Source organism: Atractosteus spatula, chromosome 5 (assembly GCF_055471065.1).
Source record: "Atractosteus spatula isolate fAtrSpa1 chromosome 5, fAtrSpa1.hap1, whole genome shotgun sequence".
NCBI lineage: Eukaryota > Metazoa > Chordata > Actinopteri > Semionotiformes > Lepisosteidae > Atractosteus > Atractosteus spatula.
In genome coordinates this window covers 66,627,672-66,646,680 of record NC_142710.1, presented here as the reverse complement: position 1 = coordinate 66,646,680, position 19,009 = coordinate 66,627,672, and the positions used below count along the sequence as shown (strand labels likewise).

At 47.2% G+C, this 19,009-nt stretch overlaps 2 protein-coding genes across 2 annotated transcripts in view; both read right to left on the bottom strand.

Moving 5' to 3' along the window:
• Nucleotides 1-5,005: 5,005 nt before the first annotated feature.
• LOC148835566 (collagen alpha-1(VII) chain) lies at nt 5,006-14,231 on the bottom strand. Its single transcript, XM_088915822.1, has 7 exons — nt 14,213-14,231; nt 14,033-14,095; nt 13,251-13,343; nt 10,815-10,934; nt 10,408-10,470; nt 9,239-9,412; nt 5,006-6,790 (listed from the first exon to the last, which is right to left on the bottom strand). Exons 1-7 carry the CDS (start codon nt 14,229-14,231, stop codon nt 6,762-6,764), a joined length of 561 nt encoding a protein of 186 aa, XP_088771948.1. The 3' UTR covers nt 5,006-6,761.
• A 515-nt stretch (nt 14,232-14,746) lies between these two features.
• Nucleotides 14,747-19,009, bottom strand: part of col7a1 (collagen, type VII, alpha 1) — a 69,986-nt gene continuing 65,723 nt past the window's right edge. Inside the window, exons 117-123 of the mRNA XM_088917415.1 lie at nt 17,701-17,763; nt 17,512-17,574; nt 17,286-17,402; nt 16,718-16,795; nt 15,517-15,570; nt 15,353-15,401; nt 14,747-14,838 (exon numbers count right to left, since the gene is read on the bottom strand). Coding sequence (XP_088773541.1) covers nt 14,747-14,838; nt 15,353-15,401; nt 15,517-15,570; nt 16,718-16,795; nt 17,286-17,402; nt 17,512-17,574; nt 17,701-17,763 — 516 coding nt within the window. The remainder of the gene's footprint in view (nt 14,839-15,352; nt 15,402-15,516; nt 15,571-16,717; nt 16,796-17,285; nt 17,403-17,511; nt 17,575-17,700; nt 17,764-19,009) is intronic.

Here is a 19,009-nt window from a genome sequence, read left to right as displayed (position 1 = left end):
AATAAACGAAGAAGAGGAATTGTTGTCAAGTATAGACAACTTAATTAATATTCATTAGATATGTTAATGGTGGATGGAGCGTGCCTGTAATCAGAACTACCTCGGATCTACACCTTGTCTCTGTGTGCAGTACTGAACAGGTTTATTACAGCAGCCTGTTGTTTCAATTTGTTACACAGGAGAGATCAATCAGGCTTGACTGAAAATCCCTGAAACATTCAGAATAGAGCCCACGGATGTAAAAAAAGTTGAGGAGTGAAACGGGCCTCTGAAAACCAGGTACATGAGACAGAGTTTCTCACAGCTCTGCTGGAGCTGTCCGTAAAGAAGATTGAGACCTGATCCTGCACACCCTGCTCAACAATGTCCAGATTTTACTGCTCAACAGTTACCTGCTGTCTGTCCCATATGCAGTCCATCCTGTTCTCCGATTCCATACCTCTGCCAGGTGCTGCTGGGCCAGACAGATCCCCCGCACAGGGCAGCCCAGCCCTGCTACAGGCTCACTGCAAACTAGTAGCCTGCTCCGGGTCACTCTGGGTGAATGTTGACTCCCAGTCTGGGCATCATTGATAAGTACACTGTTCACAAGTGTGCGTGGAGCTGGATATAACACTCCGATACCTGCAAAAATGGAGGTCTATAATCAAGTTGGAGTGTTACTTCTCCTACTTTACTATATCTTTGTAGAATTAAAATTTGTAAGTCCTCAGGAACACCCTTAGAGGTGGAGGTCATCTCTCCGTCCAGTAGCTTGGCCGCGTGGCGGAGCACTTCTTGCTGAGCTGATCCACGCTGCGTGGGTGACATCTGTCTCTGGATCAATGAGGCCTATTTATAACTGCGCTCATTATGGCCCAGCGAGCGCAGCCTCTTCCCATCACGGGAAAGAAAGTCAAAGAGCCTTAAAGCAATTAGTTCAATTTAATCAGTAGCAGCTCCACTACACACAGGGACTTTTAATCAGTGGAGCACGCTGGCTGTGTCAAGTCTTAAGCATCTGAATGCACAATAAATGCCGGTGTAATTACTTTGCAGCCTTACCAATAAATTGAGGACTTGCAGATAGTGAGATGTGGAGGCAAGGAGAGGGGACAATGGGTCCTTGATAATAATTAAAAAAGGAAAAACAGCAGAAGTGAACTCTCTGGGCCTGGACTTGAGCACCATTATTGCACAAGGGAGGGAGCAGAGCTACAGTGAGGCAGTGAGGCTTCTTGCCATCATGATTCCCATAGATTCCACTATCTTCTCCTCGTCTATGAATGATTAGTTATGTTCATCAAAGCGACTCTCCTAGACTAAGGGTGGTCAGCAAGGGCAATCACTGATAACAGGGCTTCAGTCTAAATTGCCTGTTCTGAAGACAAAGCAGAAGAAGGTTCAGCAACTCAAGGACCTGAGAGTCGGGGGCGACCAAGCAGCACAGAGCTGCAGAGACTATGTGCATTTCTCTTCACCTGTGCAACCTCGCATCATTAAGCACGATTGCAAGTAAGATGTGGTCCATTCATCCCATTGGGCTGTTTCTATCAAAAGAAGACCAGAAATCCCCAGCCCCGTGATCTGTGCCCCCAACTCTTTCCTGTCTGGCTTCCCAGAAGGCTGCACTGACAGCTTCACTCTATCTCGGGGCAGCAGTTTGATGGGTGACTCACAATGATGAGGAATCGGAGCCTCTGAGCTCATTTTTTAGCCCCTTGGCCGTTACTCATTCACAAAAGGCAGACTTGCTGGAGCTGCCTGTCCTGCATAAAATGTCCTGCCACCCTGCAGTCTGTGTGGCTCCTAATGCCCCTAATGAGCGGGACACTATACTGTTAAATCTGTATCGTCCTTCAGATGAGACGTAAAACCGAGGTCCTGACTCTCTGTGGTCCTTAAAAATCCCAGTTCGTTTCCCAGAGTAGAAGTGTATAAATTTTTCCCCAGCCTTTACAAATCATGGCCTCCTAATAATCCCCATCTCTGAACTGGCTTAACTCTGATAGCTGGTGTGGGGAGTGTACTGGCGCACTCTGGTGGGGAATACACATTGGTGGTGGAAGGGGGTAAAGTGATTTGAGTGGAGTCTGCAGAAAAGCGCTAAATGAGTGTTTAACATTGTAAGGTGAGGGTCTCAGCGGGGAAGGAGTATGAAGCCAGGTGAGTGACTCACAGGGGGAGGCAGAGCAGGTAGAAGTGTTTTTCCTGTGAAAGGTGAGTGGTCAGTGAGGGAGGGGGTACGAGGCCATGTGGGGGTCTCAGCGGGGGAGCTGGTATGAGGCCTTCTTAGGGTAACGGTCCAAGTGTACCCCCTCTAATCTTGGCCTCCTAAGTGTAACAGTTCATGCTTGAACCGTTGCCATCTTGATCACAGAGCTCAGGCCTTGCAGTTAGTGAGCCACGTGAGACCCCCCCCCACTGCATCAGGTCAGGTTTCATGCTTTATAATAAGGAGAAAAGGCCATAACAGTGTACCAGGGACACTCGCGTGAAGTCAAGCAGGAATCCTCTGGGATCCTTCCATCAGAAGTGTTTTTCCTGTAAACAGAATCTTGCAGGAATGTGTGGCAGGGCTATGTGGTGCAGAGGGGACTCTCGCGCTGCTGGAGTCACAGGAGAGGGCTGCAGACTGACAGCTGCCTGGGAGGCAAGGCAGCGTTGTGTCGAGGAGCCCCTTTCCATCCTGGTCAGACAGCTCCATTACCGCAGTGCTGTTTGTCACTCTGACGATGTGGCCAGAGCAGCTGCAGTCTGCAGAGAGAGGCCCAGGGCTGCTCTCAGCACTGCGCTACTTTAATTAAGACCGGGAAAGCTCCAGTCCCCTCGGACCTGTTTATTGATCTCTCCTCTTCCGTCTTCTTCAGAGTATTTGTGTACTTCTTTGCGTGGGTGAGTTTTTAATCACTGAAGGCCATCGAAAGACAAGGGTCCACGAGTTCTTTAAAGTGGAATTAAGACACCTGTTAACACCATCCTCTAACCTGCATCTTCATAAGCATGATGATCAGTTAAGGGAACACCCCTTTTCAGGATGTGTGCTTTGGGAATCAATAATATATCATTAGCCTAAAGCATGGTTTGCCTTATAAGATCATAAGAGGTTTCAAACGAGAAGAGGCCACTCAGCTCATCTAACCTGTTTGGTTTTCAGTAGCTAATTGTTCCTGAGATCTTACGCAGCTGTTTCAAGAAAGAAATTAGAGTATCGGTTTCAGCCACATGGCTGGGCACTCCCACAGCTCTCTGGGCGAAGAAGTACCTGCTGTTGTCAGTTTTAAATGCTTTTCCCTGTAGCTTCCACTTGTGATCCCTGTTTCGTGTTTCACTGGTCTGCAGCCTCACCCACCTTGTTTACTTTTCAGGGCCACTGGGGATTGAATACTCATAACAGGTCTGCTTGGTGTCCTCTCTGTTCAAAACTAAAAAGGTTCAGGTTTTCCAGTCTGTCAGTGTAAGCCATTCGCTTTAGCCCTCACTGAATATCAGGTTGTTTTTTGCTGTGCTGATTCCAGAGAAGTAATATCTTTAAGATAATGCTGTGACTAAAATTATACACAATATTCTAAATTAGGGTTAGTACATTGTGCAGTCTTAACATGCCTCCATCCATTTTCAAATTGCTTTATCCAATTGAGGGAACCAGAGCCTAGCAAGCCACAGGCGCAGAGCAGGATACACCAGTCCACCGCTGGGCTCACAGACAGACACACTAGGGACAGTTTTCCCAGAAGCCAGTTATCCTACAAGTCTGTCTTTGGACTTTTGGGACTTTTCCTCCTTTGGGGAGGAAACCAGAGCACCCAGGTTAACCCAGATGAACACGAAGAGAATGTACAAACTCCACGCAGATAGCATCAAGGGAATTCCAGCACTGCAAGACACCAAACCAGACCACCATGCCAGTCTTGAATTTTATCAGTCTTTTTGAATGTCATTTACTGCTTCTACTGTCTGCTGTCCTGCCCTTCAAAGGCTTCACTGTAGTTCGGGTATCAGGCAGTCACAGGCAGAGTAACGCCTCTTGATGAGTCAGTCAGTCACTTACAGACTTCATGTTGTTTCTCAGATTTGCTTTACCTGCATTTGTCGGGTCCATAAGTCCATAATTAAATTACAGCTCGCACATAATGACATGGAAAATCACATCTACTTTTATTTGAAATAATATGCATGAAAGCTTTCAGTGAATTGTGCGTGTATTTTATTAGAAAATTAAAAATGAACAATTGGCACGTATCTAGTCGGCTGTGCCTTAACCTGGCCCTGAAGGAGACACCCTCAACAAGGGGGCCCAATAAAATTAATTCAATAAAATTACAAACAAAAAACATCCAGTAAATATAGCCTGAGCAGATGCAAAACAGTGCTATATGGATAGTTAATTTAATACAATCAAAATTTAAGAATGAATGATTAAAACAGCAATTAAGCAGAAGTACGCAGCTATACTGTAGATTTTAGATGAGAATATTAAAACCCTAAAGAGCTGAACTGTCGTGAGTATCTCTGGCACCTTAACCTTGATGGTTCTTAGCTGGTTTTCAAATCCATATCCTAGGAAAGCTCTTATCCACACATGTCGAAGTGGAACACAAGAGCAAGGTGCACCACTTCATCACGAGGAATAGAGCCTTCAGCAGATACCTGTCATGTAATACGTCTGTAAGCTTTTAGCATGAAGCCTCCTGGAACATCACATCTGGCAGGAAAAGCACTTCTCCAAGACAACACACCCTCAGCCACTCAGACAGATGGCCACCTGCTCGGGCCTTTCAGCCCAGGGATGAGGGTTCGATGACAGGCACGGCTCTAGTCCGTCATTAGGGCTCCTGTGTTTGTGTGCATTCAGGTGGCATCATAGATAGAAGTGGAGCCTTTTGTCTTCATGTATGGGGCCATCGAGCACAAGTGTCTAATTTCACCCTGGCAGTTATCTTCAACAACATACTTGTGAAAGATTTGACCAGTTGTGCAGATGCTTTAGCTTTGAAACAGTAGCCATCACACAACATTCAATTACTTTAGGTTTTTTTAATATATATATTTTTTTTACATTTTGAAAATAAGACCTGTATTTAATACATTGTTTTAAAATTCCACCTTCAGTTTTTACAAAAAATGGCAGATTCCATCTTAATTTAAAACATAAAAGCTTCAATACAAATAACATTAAATATAGCACCATTCATTTGTGGAGACAAACATGCAAAGTTAAAAAAACATATTTCAGACAAAAAATATGATTTCCCAGGCAATATAAAAACATTTGTGCATTATATCAGATTCCCTTCTCACCCTAACTTGCACATGTTTAGAATATCTGACTGTACATTTTTAAAGCTGGTTCTAGACATTGGGGAGTGCATACATATAAACTGAAATTCCACTCAACTGTAAGGCAAAAGAGACGGTTGTGGACATCCTGGGTTCCCTCCCTGTACTACTGCGCTATTCTGTGGGACCAGATTTCCCAGTCTCTCTGCCTCTCCAAGAACAGGATTCTCGTGCAACAGGCACCAGGAGAAGGATGTGGCCGGTGCTCGACTCCTCCTGTGAAGGACGGAGCAGCAGGAGGAGCTCACCTGGGGTGACACACAGGGAGCAGCTGGCTCGAGCACTCAGCTCGGGTCATGTACTGGCCGGGCGCCAGAGTCTGAGCACACAGGCAGGCAGTGGGCGTGGCATGGTATGTGCTTTCAGTCTCGCCGTTTGGCCGCAAGCAAAACAGGATTTGACATTTTCAGACAGGTAAAAAGAGCAGCTGATGGCTAACACACCTGAGAGTCATCACACCCCCCTCTGAGAGAGACTCGGGCACTAGTCCCCCTTCATCAGTGAAAGACATTCAGGGGAGAAGCAGTCCAGGAACTGTCAGAAAGAGAGGTGCTGTCCAGGGTGCTGGTTTAAATTGACTACTGCAGAACAACATTGTGTAACGTAAGTTGTAGGCAAAGGGTCTTAGTTCCCTTTTCTATAATATCTACATAGATCTTTGTCTGAGAATCTGTTAAAAGACTGGCTGTGTGTTCAGGAGCGCTGCTGCTGACATCCAGTGTTTTGCTTCAAATTCCTTTGAATTTCCAGCCAGCACTGCTTGACAATTCCAGAAAAAAAAGAAATAGTGTGTCCATGGCACTAAGCATTTTATCCATTCCCAAAGAATCAGTTCTGACTAAATCATATTTGGGAATTCTAGGATTCTTCCATGTGGAATATCTCAGGAATGGCTGAGAATAGATGCTGCTATACTGTAGTTTTCTTAAAATATTTTTTGACAGTTTAATGGATCTTCAGTGTGTATATAATTGAATTTGCCTGTGTGTAATAAAATAGTGTAAGGTTCAGTTTCCATAAAACTAAATTTTCCTGTTTCTTTAGGAAAACTAAGTTCAGGTGTGAACACATGCTTAAATATACCTCTTTGATGCTGCATTTAGAGTTGGAACTGTCTGCGCCTTTTTTAGCACTTTAAAATCAAGAGTGTTTCAATGGTTAGTTTGTTCCTGTTCTGCCTCTTGTATAACAAATAGGTACGGCCAATACACATGACACTGTGCATGTCTATTTTCTATGTCCATCATCGTGTGTACTTTTCCCCAGTATCTTTGTGATTGTGTCTCCATCTGCCATTATTTGTGTGTGTGGCAGTGTGTGCAGCTCATTCCCCCATGTCTGTGTGTGCGGGGAGGGATGTGTCAGAAGTATGGGGTGCCTGCTGCAGAGGTGAAAGGGAGTCCATTTTGTAAACTGCTCAGCGATGGATTGCTATGACCATCTCAGCTGTCCGTCTTCTCCAGCACTGTGTCTGAAACAGAGAAACCCACAACTCAGCACACCGCAGGTAAAAGGCCGAAGCCTGTTAGGGCTCACAGGCAGAGTTTATGCTGTTTTCTGACATGGTAAAGTGCATTACAGTGTGTCACCCAAGTGGTTTTCCCACAATTACTTTATCCAGCTGGACTGGCTAGAGGAATACAGGGGACGTACAGCACCTTAGTGTCCCCAAGGGGATTTAAAACTCCCACTCCCGAGGGAAGGTTCAGAGCCGTGTTCAGTAGGCCTCTCTGCTCCTATACCCGGTTCACCCAGACTCTCAGCCCCAGAAACCTGGGGAAATTGATGTGGGAGTGTAAACATTTCTTTTGAAAAATGTTGGGGGGCCTGGGAGAAGCTGTAACCCCCCTCCCCCACCTCAAAAAGCAGAAGCTGTCACTTAGATCTCAGTATCTGGACACAGATATAGTTGTGACTCCAGTCAGCAAGAACAGGACCCTGTAGCTCCAAACACCCATCTGCCCATGAAGCCTGGAAGCGCAGGCTGCTGGACGTACATCTTTCTTACTGTGAGCAGAAGCATGCTAGAACAACAGCCACGTTCCCAGAGTAAGGAAAAAAGGAAGAAGAGGATGAAGAAGATATAGAAAACTGCCTTTTAACCTTCTAGGAAACAGAAGAATGACCCATTCATACAAAGAATCTACAAAGTCCTGCTCTGCCTGTGAAGAGCTCTTCCCAGTGTCTGTGCACTGTTACTGCCTGTGTTCCTGTGTGCGTGTGAGCGTGTCATGTACAGTGAAGAACAGAGACAGACAGTTCACATGCAGTTCTCAGCTGATTTTATTTATAGCCATGTGTGTCTGTTCAGCTATGATAGGAGGAGAAAGATTCTAAATAGCTCATGACCCCAAGCACTAAGCTGAGTCTTTAGACATCATCTCCCCCCAAGATTTCAGAATGATCAAGTCAGCACAAAGCAATACAGAGAGAGACAAGGATGTAGAGAGAGAAGATACAGAGAGACAGAACGTTAGAGAAGGAGAGCTGTGGGGAGAGAGAAAATACAGAATGCTATACCATATTAATCTGTCCTCTCCGTAATGTGAAGTGACTCTCACACAGATACATAGCTCTTTTAAAACTCCAGTGCTTTACAAGTAGCATGCAAAAAATATTGAAATAATATATTTTTCTTTGAAATTGGATGCCAGTTTATATCTCAGTCTCCTAAACAAACAATTTTCATCTTAACTCCAGTCCTAATCCTCAAGCCCAGCATGTCTCCAAGTATTTTGGGTCTCTTTGTCCCCTGAGAGCACCAGCATCTGAATAACGAACTGATTTAGGTCATTACCAGAAAACATGGAATGAAGACCCAGAGACAAATGGACCCTTCCAGATCAGCCATGCTGGCTCTAGGCTTAAACATCATATATATATATAGGTAGTAGTTCAGGTGGGTAGCTGCGTCAGCATGCGTAGGCTGCAAAGGAACAAGTAATAGGTTTATTCCATGCTGAAAAAAAGAAGAAAGAGAACACAACGTTTCGGCCGTGGAGCCTTCTTCAGGTGTGGAAGAAGGCTTCCACACCTGAAGAAGGCTCCACGGCCGAAACGTTGTGTTCTCTTTCTTCTTTTTTTCAGCATGGAATAAACCTATTACTTGTTCATATATATATATATCACATGCAGGCTCTGTCCTAGTTTTTGCCTTTAACCTGCATTTTTTCATACTTTAGAATAGCCATCTCCTTATCTTTTCAGCTGCCCTCACTACAAAACACATAAGATGCAGACTCTCAGCATGTCCTCAAATACATGTAATTTCCAGACAATCCACAAATGTTTCACTCCGAGTTTGGGCTCTGTCAGTAGCTGACTGAGACTGGCTTTCTCTAGTGCTGAAGGGGATGGTCCTGTGTCAGTAGCTGACTGAGACCAGGTTTCTCTAGTGCTGGAGGGGATGGTCTTGTGTCAGTAGCTGACTGAGTCTGGGTTTCTCTAGTGCTGGAGAGGATGGTACAAGTGGCTTTGGCTATTCCACTCAACAGTGACCACTGTGCTTATGAGCTAGAAACACTGGCACTGAGAGATGATCACTTCTGAGCCTGTGCTCTCTCCACTGCAGGTCAGAATGGAAAGAAGCACATAGCTCTGACAGGGCATGCTTCACAGGATTCCATTTTGCTGCATGCCTCTTCAAAGGATGCTGCGTACCTCTCCTGTTCTGTCTGACAACTGGCACTTCTGATTGGTAAATTATAAAACACAAATTCAACTTTTTGTTCTTTGGAATATTGCGTCAATAAAAAAACAGCAAGACATCCATAAAGTGCTGAAGTGATATCTTTGTACACTCATCTTCTTCCTCGCCTGCTCCTGAAAGGCCACTCAGGTACAATTCCAGCCTGACAACAGCAGGTCTCCAATCTCCACACTCCTACACACCTGCCACTGCAGGTGGCAATGCCCTTACCTGCCCGCTTGCCCTGGCAGTGGAGCTGACAGGCCTCTTTAGAGGTGAAGTGGTTGGCGTTTCCTCCGCACCCGCTGTAGATGAAGGGGCGGCAGTCGGACACCCGAGAGTTGAAGTACCAGCGCAGGGTGTAGCGTGAGCAGGTGCCCTCCTCCAGAGGCAACAAGCAGGGGTCTGCTGGGCAGGGGAAGGCAGCATGAGTTCAGCTCTGGTTGCAGCTCTGTTCTGATGGGTTCGCATTGGAGTTATCTGGCAAACTAACAGCCTGGAAGTGCTGTCATACTGACTTGCGTAACAGGATGTGCAGGTTTTGTAAGCACAAGCAAGTACAGACAGGCCTCCAGCTCTGCCTCAGTAACACAGAAATGTCCAATATGCATTGGTCACCACAAACAAGACCTTTTCATGCATAAAACACCAGTTTCCAAAACCACCAGTCTGTACTGCCAGGTCATGCAGACATGCAGAACTCAGCCAGCACCACCGTCCCTGCGTGCACACGGCCCTGGAGGGATGTTAGCAAAACTTGCACCAGAAACAAGGCAAGACCTTGATGGAAAAAGCTACAAAACAAAAGACAGTTTTAGATGGTTAAACCTGGGAAATTAAGCAGGACACCAGCATGGGCAGCACTTCAGATCTGTGCGTTCCTGCAGATAAAGGCTGCAGAGTGACTCGGACTGTGTCACGGGACTGTTTAAACTCATCAGACTGAAAGAGGGAATTCTAGTTGAGGTCTTTGCAGATCTCCAGTCTCACAAGTGCTTTGATCACTTAATTGATTCACTGGTACTTCTAATTAATACTTTGTTTCTGTCTAGTAGGCTGATAGGTTAGAGAAGCAGTGTGTCTCAGCATTAGTTTTCTTTCACTTCATCTGATCACTTAACCACAATGTCTAAGTAACTCTTTGCTCAAATGCATCAACTGAATCTTTGTTCAGACTGGAGATCTGCACGCCTGCTGTGCTGCAGGAACACAGGTGGAAACCACAGACTCCCAGGTTGTTGCAGGGGCTGAAAGAAAAGAGAAGTGTCCAGCTGCCCTGAACAAAACAGGTCCTGACCACTGGGCCACACCCCACCCATCAGTCCCCCATTAGCCAGAAGAAGCTTTTGAAAGCAGCCAGCCTGGAGCGGTGAGCCGTGGTGTGCCAGTGGCACCGTTACCTTCACCAGCAAGCGCTCGCCTGCTGCGCACGGCCTGCCGGGGGTCGATGGTGCTGGTTTCTCCTGAGGAGACAGAACAGTACAAGCACTGTTCAGACTAGCACACGGACCCACTGGCAAGAATCAAGAAATCAAGAATATTTTAATGCTGGTTAGCTCATTAATACAGCATAATCCAATCGTCAATAATACTAAATTTCTCTTGTGTGAGCAGTGCCAATTTGGAGTAGCACAACCTACATCAAAAATGTTCCACAATTTTTTCCACTTTTCCATAGCAACTACCATGCTTTGTTAACACAGTAACCTACCAGCCATACCAGCAACGCACTTTGTATTTGAATCTGAATTATGGGAGAAACAAGAGACTGAAGTACAGAGAGGTGAGAGGAAAGGACCATACTGACCCTCAGTTAAGGTGACGGTGGGAAACAGGTCTTCCTCTGTGGGGTCATCGTAGCTCTCCACAGAGTATACATGCTCGTAGTCAGGGTCATTTGTATTCACCACCACACGCAGCTCCCGCCCTGAAACATAGGGGGCACCACACAATCAGAGCCCCCACTGCCCTAAACTCCCTGCCCTGCTGACCTACAGCTGTCTGTCCATCAGGCAGTCATCACTCCATCAGCCCAGATAATCTGTAGTGTTCAGTTTGTCAGTCAATCAATGGGTCCGTCAGTCATGCGGTCCCATTAGGGACTCAGTACACTGGCAGTCAGTCAGTGTCATCCAATCAGACACACTGGCACTGAGTCCCCATTTCATTCAGCCAGTCCAAACAGCAGGGCAGGCTGGACCAGGCCAAGCTTTTCAGCACCGCCGAACCAGCCACTGGAAGCCGTGTCTGCAGAATGGAACTTCCCCTGCTGGACAGACCGGGACGAATTCACTCAGGGACCAGGCTGTGGGAAATGACAGCACCCCAACACACTCCACACACATTCTGTACACCCCCAAACCAACAGACAGCAGACTGGCTTCAAGCAGAGCTCAATGATGAGAAAGAGTAGCCTGCTACACAGTCCTGCCATGCTAAATTGAGCCTCTCATACAGCAAAATGGCTTGATTTCCCCCATATTTCTTTTGCACCCTTGTTTTCTTCGTGACTTTGTGGCCCGCAGCAAGCACAAGGCTCCAATTGTAGTCTTGGACACTGCTGCAGCTGGGTCTGCTCCAATGTGTGTTCAGGGTTGTGACATTATCTCACAGTTCTGCTCATTTTAACATGGCAAGACTCTGATCTTCACGGCTTCAAACACTGTTGACTGACCTGCAGAAGCAGGGCTGGCCAGAAAAGCATTCCAAAGCAAGAAGCTAATATGATGTTACTCATATGCACTTCACCAAAGTGACCTCTCAATTACACACAGGTACAAAGCATACACAGGAGTAAGTATGGCCCAGTAGTTGAAGAAAGGACTGATCTCATGAAACAACCTGGTAATTGTGTGGTTTGCCCTGCTGTTGCCCCTGTACAACACCTAGGATTGACATGTCCCAGAATGCTCCACTCTGCACCCTTTACTGAAGCTAGAGCTGAGCCGCCCAGGTGTTTCTGCATACGGCATCTCGTGTTCTGACAGAGTGCTCTGCGGGCCTGCAGGCTCAGTGGGCTTTGCTGGGCCTGCTTGACTGTGCCTGACCTTGCTCACCGACACTGACAGCAGCGAGCTGATTCAGCTGGCAATCACAACAAGATTTTGCAGGCTTTGAAAATAAAACCTTTAAAAATATGTACAAAAAACACAAAAAGTACAGCAAATGAAGAATAAGAGAGTGGCAAAATAACAAGGACAGGGACAGAGAGAGAAGATGAGGTGAGGTCATCAGCACACTTGGAGCCCAGTGAATGTCAAAGCAGTGAACAGGGAGATGAACACAGAATCGCAACACAGCTCCCACCCTGAAGACAGTGGACCTGTGTTGTCACTGCAGGTCTATCACCTGCAAAGACTTGTGCATTAGTCCACAGCTCTAACTGTGTTGATGACGAGGAGGAGCAGGCAATCGGAACAGAAGCACTTTCAGTTACCCTCAGTGTAGCCTGTTTCAGTAACAAACACGTTTTATATCAATAGTTCACTGTGTTCATGAACAATGTTATTTCCATTTCAAGCAGGAGGAATAATGAACTGAGAAGCTTATTGATTGATCAGTATTGTTCGTGGATTGAAAAGACTGAGCTTCAGTTATGTAATTTCACAAAAATGGAAATATTTCCTACTGAATCCTATTGTTTATCTGATCTGTACAGTATATGAAGATTTTGACATTTAAGTTTAAAATATTTGATACAATCCATCAGACCTGAGTTACATTTTTTTGTAAAAAAAAAATCAGTATCTCTCTCTATATATAGGGGGCAGAGTGGTGGTACTGTGGCTAAGGATCTGTGCCTGTGGCTGGAAGGTTGCTGGTTCAAATCCCACAGCCGGCAGAGGAATCCTACTCCGTTGGGCCCCTGAGCAAGACCCTTAACCCCAACTGCTCCAGGGGCGCCGTATAAATGGCTGACCCTGTGCTCTGACCCCAAGTTTCTCTCCCTGTCTGTGTGTCAGTGTCTCATGGAGAGCAAGCTAGGGTATGCGAAAAGATGAATTCCTAATGCAAGAAATTGTATATAGCTAATAAAGTGATCTTATCTATGTTTTACACTGCATTGACACTCTCTTGAGATGACCTGGATAAAAGCATTAGAAAAGACACACTCACATGCAGAGAGACAGTGAGGAAGACACACTCACATGCAGAGAGAGAGAGTGAGGAAGATTCACTCGCATGCAGAGAGAGACAGGTGGGCAGGCAGACGGACGAACAGCAGCTGGACAGACGGACTCACCCTGCTCGCCTGACTGCGACAGCTTCAGTACTGGAATGGGCCGGGTGCGATAGGACTGGGCAGGCAGGCGGGATGGGGAGTCTTGGACAAGACCTGAGAGGGGCGGGGCAGTTGGGTGTGTGTGGAGGACATGAGGAAGACCCAAGGAGAGAACAGACAAACTCGGCTCGTTAGTAAACAACATAAGACAATCAAGAAGACAGTCAGGTGGGATCATGGGGGTGACTTCTTGGACAAAGAAACATTCACAACAGAGGAGAACAACACAGTACAACAGAAGATGGCACTCGCAGAGTTGTTATTCCTATTTGAACAACTTATTATGGAAAAAAGACCATCTCCCATCCCCAGAAATCCAACGAAACATCACCGTAGGAAACCAGTGGGTTAGAGACAAAGGTGTGAGTTAGTAAGAGCCGCTGGCGCTGTCAGTTGGGGTCACATGACCCCAATGCACAGCAGATTGATCCAGTTCTGGTTTTTACTAACTGGCAGGCTGGATATTTTAAAATCGTTGGTTCAATGTGGGTACATTTTCATAAGCAAAAGGTTTGGAGTTACAGTACAGTACTGCTGTTTCTTTTTTTGATTAACAAGTAAAAACATCCTGTAGCTCATAATACTCCAAACGAAGCAATCAGCTGTGCTGTAGGAGTCAATCTGTTCCCCTGGTGTCGGATTCTTTATCCAAGGGTGTGCCGGTCTCTGAGTCAATGTGCTTGTGTGCAAGACTACTTCTATACCATACATAACCAAACACAGAAACGGAAAACAACAATTACTTTCCGACACCTCTGTCTCTGCTCCCAAGGTGTCGAAGACTGGCGGCTTCATCCTGTAATTCCCTGAAGCATAAGGAGACACAGACAACCTGAACAGACAGCAGCCACAGGCTGTCGAGAGAGCTCGCCGACAGTGTCAGGCTCCCATTGCACAGCAGTGTGAGCCACTCCAAGCTTTACCTGCTGCCAGTTCTTGCATTTAAGCCGAGTCCAGGAGCTGGATCTTTCACTCTGCGGGCTTATTCAGAGCAGACTCAAATACAGTCTGTTTTATCAATGCAAAGCCCAACAGCTGGTGAAACTTGAAAGGGGTCAATGGGACTCTAACTGCACAGCTGAAGTCCTGTGTATAAAATAACATCCAATCCAGCCTGGAAAAGGGGAAGTGGATGAGACTGTTGCAGAAACGCTGACAGGCTAGCAGGAAGGTGTACACCATTGTCCCAGTGAACAGTATCCACCAGGGAAAGGCATGTGATGCCTTAATCTCACTGTGCCCTCCTGCTCATGGTGCAGAACATCAAAGCCCTACAAGAAGAGTCTTCACAGTATTTACATCTGTATATACATCTGTTTTACAGGTGGGGACTCAAATCCTCAGTTTTAAGCATGCCCAATACAAAGTGGACTTTATCACCAGTTCATACTCAGTCACCTATGTGAGAAAAAAAAAAGCTCGGACGAGCTCCTGAGTGTCTCAGCCAGGAAATGCATTCAATCGGAACCCTGTAGTCCACTCTGGACAGAAAATACAGAAGGAGGTGCTGAGAGGTTGTTGTAAAGTGGTGGGTACTTACCCCCGCAGGCTGAAACACAAACAGACAGTACAGTGTTACTACAGCCTAAAGGCACACTAATATAAATCTCACCTCAAACACAAAGTCCCTGTCCCAACCCCAAGCCCTGAACAGGACGATACTGCTCAGCCTGCCTAGTCTATCCTACAGCCTTTAGGATGTCTGTGTGTGATAGTGTGTGACTCCCTCTGCTGGTGTCTGTGTGTGACTCCCTCTGCTGGTGTCTGTGTGTGAGAGTGTGTGACTCCCTCTGCTGGTGTCTGTGTGTGAGAGTGTGTGACTCCCTCTGCTGGTGTCTGTGTGTGAGAGTGTGTGACTCTCTCTGCTGGTGTCTGTGTGTGAGAGTGTGTGACTCCCACTGCTGGTGTCTGTGTGTGTGACTCCCTCTGCTGGTGTCTGTGTGTGTGACTCCCGCTGCTGGTATCTGTGTGTGTCTGAGTGTGTGACTCCCACTGCTGGTGTCTGTGTGTGATAGTGTGTGACTCCCACTGCTGGTGTCTGTGTGTGAGAGTGTGACACTTACCACAGTGCTGACTCATCTCTGAGCGGACATATGTGCGAATTTCATCCTCCTGGAAAAGATGGGAGCAGAGCGGACAGTGATCACAGTGTGTCCAACCCTATAACTGGTCGCTCCACAGTCTTGTGTCCAGTCCTGTTACTGCTCTGGGATGCGGAGAGACTCACCGTCATGCCAGACTCCCCCTTATCTCCCTTTGGTCCATCAGGACCCAGATCGCCCTGAAATAGAGAGACACAGACCTCAGACAGCAGGAGTCACAGGGGCCCAGACATGCACACCGGCTCTAACAAGGACCGTACAAGTGGGTCTGAACTAAACCAGCCACCTGCTAAACTCCCAGGACTAACATGTGTGGCACTACACGCAAGGGGTGTGTTCAGTGTGGAGGCCGAGCCCTGGAGCCAGGGCAACGCCTTGCCTTTGGAATCACAGCTGCACACACTAATCAAAGACGAGCCGCAGCTGTGAGGGCTCTGTAAAGGCACACAGAGCACCAACCCCCCGAAGAGGCCGAGCAAGGCGACCCCGGAAGGGGAGGATCAGTACGCCGGCAGTCCCGGAGGGGATTGTACCTGAGCGCGAGGCCGTTTTTCTTCTTTTTCTTTTACCCTGTCCTGTGTCTATACCGGGGCAGGCTGACCCTTTTCCACGTTTAGTGTTATTCTGGCCTTCCGCTCCCTGCCTGCTCTCCCAGACTGGACACCTCTAAACATGGCAAGTCCAGTCTGGTCCCTGCCGCCAAGCGAGTCTGCACGACAGTGCCGCAGCGCTTTACTTAATGGTGCAATTTCGTATTTTTCCTTTTTGTTCTGTTTTCGTTTTCTCTCTGACCTCACACCAGTGCCTCCGCCCCCTCAGACGGGGCGTCGACTCTAACTGGTGCGGCCGCGGCTCCTCCCACTCCCGCCTCGCTGCACATGGGACACACATTTTCTGCTGGACAGACGCAAAGTTCTCTGCTGGCACACATGACATTGCTACATAGCAAAATGAATGCGCTTACTAACAAAGTGAGCTGTTGTTTTCAAGAAACTGTGTCATGAAACCACTGCAACACACAGCAAGGTCTGCTGACATGCAGAGAAATGTGTTCCTGGGGAACAGCAGCACCTCACGCCAGCGGGCTCTGTGTCAGTTCAGTGATGGTGTGAGATTTCCGAATGTGCACCAGGCCTAACAGCTCCATATCTACAGGAAGGACGTGCACTCTGTACTCTTAAAAGCCCTGAACACCAGGTGTTTGTGTACTGAAGCTCTAATGAGGATACATGCAGAAGGAAGGTGCACATGTACAGTGGCTCCTTCCTGCACAGAGGCTCAGACAGAAGCACAGGACAGGAGTCAAACAGGAAGACTGCAGCTCACCTGCTCGCCTCGGTCTCCTGGTATGCCTGGGATTCCCCTGGGACCAACCATCGAGGGCCCTGGGGGGCCACGCTCACCCTGAATTGGAAAAAGTATTAAACAACACTGTACGTTATACACGTTATACTTCCTTCCATTGCCAGCTCAGAGCAGGCGAAAGAGTGCCCTGCCTGCTGGGAGTGAACACAATGGGCAAGCGGAGGGCCGGACAGTCTGGCCTGGGCATGCCAGTCTGCTCCACAGGGACTGCAGCTGGCCTGGGCGTCTGGTGGGTTGTATGGGACTGGAGCTGAAGGGGACAGCCAGAGAGCAGAGCTGTGCTGCAGTGGGCTGGGAAACTGGATTTAGGCTGGACTAGGGTGTGAATGAAGGCTGAAAGGGATCTGAAGGTTTCTAGTAAAACTGATCTGGGGCTGGAGGTAGTGCTCAATAAGAGATCCTAGTCTTGATCCAGCCTAGGGCTGTGGACTGACTGTGACTGACTATGAAGCCTTTACTGCTCTTGAGCTACGCCTGTTCTGGGGCAATCTGCCGTCTGAAGTTAGAAGAGGACAGAGATGTGCGATACCTTCTCTCCCTGCAGCCCCTCAGGGCCTTTCATCCCAGCAGGCCCCTGGGGTCCGGTCAGTCCAGGCAGGCCATCATTGCCCCTGGGTCCAGGGGGGCCGGGCACACCGGGGGGGCCCTGCACACAGGAGAGAGCACAGGGATCACAAGGAGAAGGAGCTGAACACGACCGGAGAGACAGAGACAGTAAATAAAGGATCACTGCCCCTCTCCGGGGCTCAACTCACCCTCTCGCCCTTCTCTCCCTGTGCGCCCTTTGGGCCCTGCAGCCCATCAAACCCCCTGTCACCCTGCAGAGACACACAGAGCAGCTCTGAGCCTGCGGGAACGCCACGCACACACCCTCCTCTCTCCCCACGCGGCTACTCATCTCTCTGATAGCCTTCATCCAAGCAAGCTCTCTCCCCCCCCCTTACCTTGGGGCCAATCAGTCCCTCCTTCCCAGGTGTCCCCGTGACTCCTGGGGCCCCCACCTCCCCCTGGAAGAGAAAGTGAACAGTGCAGAGCTGACCGCTGGAGTAAAGTCACAGCACAGCTGGAAAAGGGTCTCCAGCATCAACGCTTTGGAGGATATAAACAGAATATGTAACAATACATTTATTATTTAAAGATAATAATAGTGCATTTAATAGTTCAATAAATAATCACATTAAATTATTTATTTTTATATTTATTAATTTATTAAATAATTATAGATTACATTTATAATAATAAATAAATGAATATTCAATACATTTCTTAATATTCCGTAATTATTAAAAAATAAAATATTTTGCTTAATTTGACAAAACCCACTCTACCGCAAAAGACAGAGCATAAAAAAGAACATGCTGTACATCCTATAAAATATAGTAATTGCACTGTGTCAGTGTGCTGGACTCCACAGGGACTAGAAGAGTCTAGAGCCTTGTTTCTTGGCTGAGTCAAGTGGCTCACAATGACTTTAAGAAGCTGCATCAGCAATGATCGCTGCTGTTTTCTTCCTGTGCTGTGCTCTTTCCAAACCACCCTCTTTATATAGTCAAGAGAACATACGCATTCTGAATGGCTTAATGAGCCCTTTAAACTTTGTCTAATATGAGGTACAATACAAGTTCATTGTTGTTTCTCATTATTCAAGACGACCCAATGGCTTCTGGCTGTAATTAAATCTAGTCTGAGCTGTGCTTTATTAATCTTTCTTAATAACAACTCTCTCGCTCTTCTCATTCATCACTGAATTTCTTCACAGCCACAGGGCCCAGATACTCACTGGGCTGTTGATCATCTGTCCGATCTCCTTGGCCCAAAGTAGAAGCCCTGTTCATACAGGGTCAGCAATACTGATAACAAAACAGTCTGATGAGCAACACAGTAGTACCGCACTAAGGCACATGGCCTGCAAACGGCCAGAGATATCTTACGTATTAATGGCATTGATATCTCAATCCCCTGCGCTAGCTCTGAGGAATGTTGCACACACCTGAGTGTCTCTCTCAGGGACAGCAAAGTCTGCAAGATGTAAGATGAAGTGAGACTCCACAAGACAAGTGAGAGTCTGTTAGTGACAGATCAGACAGTTTCCCTCAGAACTGGCAGCTGACAGTGCTGTGAGTGAGCCAGTCTGTGGTTCTTCCACTATCTCATGTTTGAGTGTTAAGAGCCAGGGAGAAGAGAGAAGTGGATGGGACTGTTGAGGCCAGAGCCTCAGCACAGCAGAGTGGAGGTGACTCATTCACCATCACT

Coding starts and splice junctions, on each gene's coding strand:
- LOC148835566 (XM_088915822.1), bottom strand. Junction 10,935..13,250: donor GTCGCAGTCAGGCGAGCAGG/GTGAGTCCGTCT, acceptor CCTATGTTTCAG/GGCGGGAGCTGCGTGTGGTG. Junction 10,471..10,814: donor CACCGTCACCTTAACTGAGG/GTCAGTATGGTC, acceptor CTGTCTCCTCAG/GAGAAACCAGCACCATCGAC.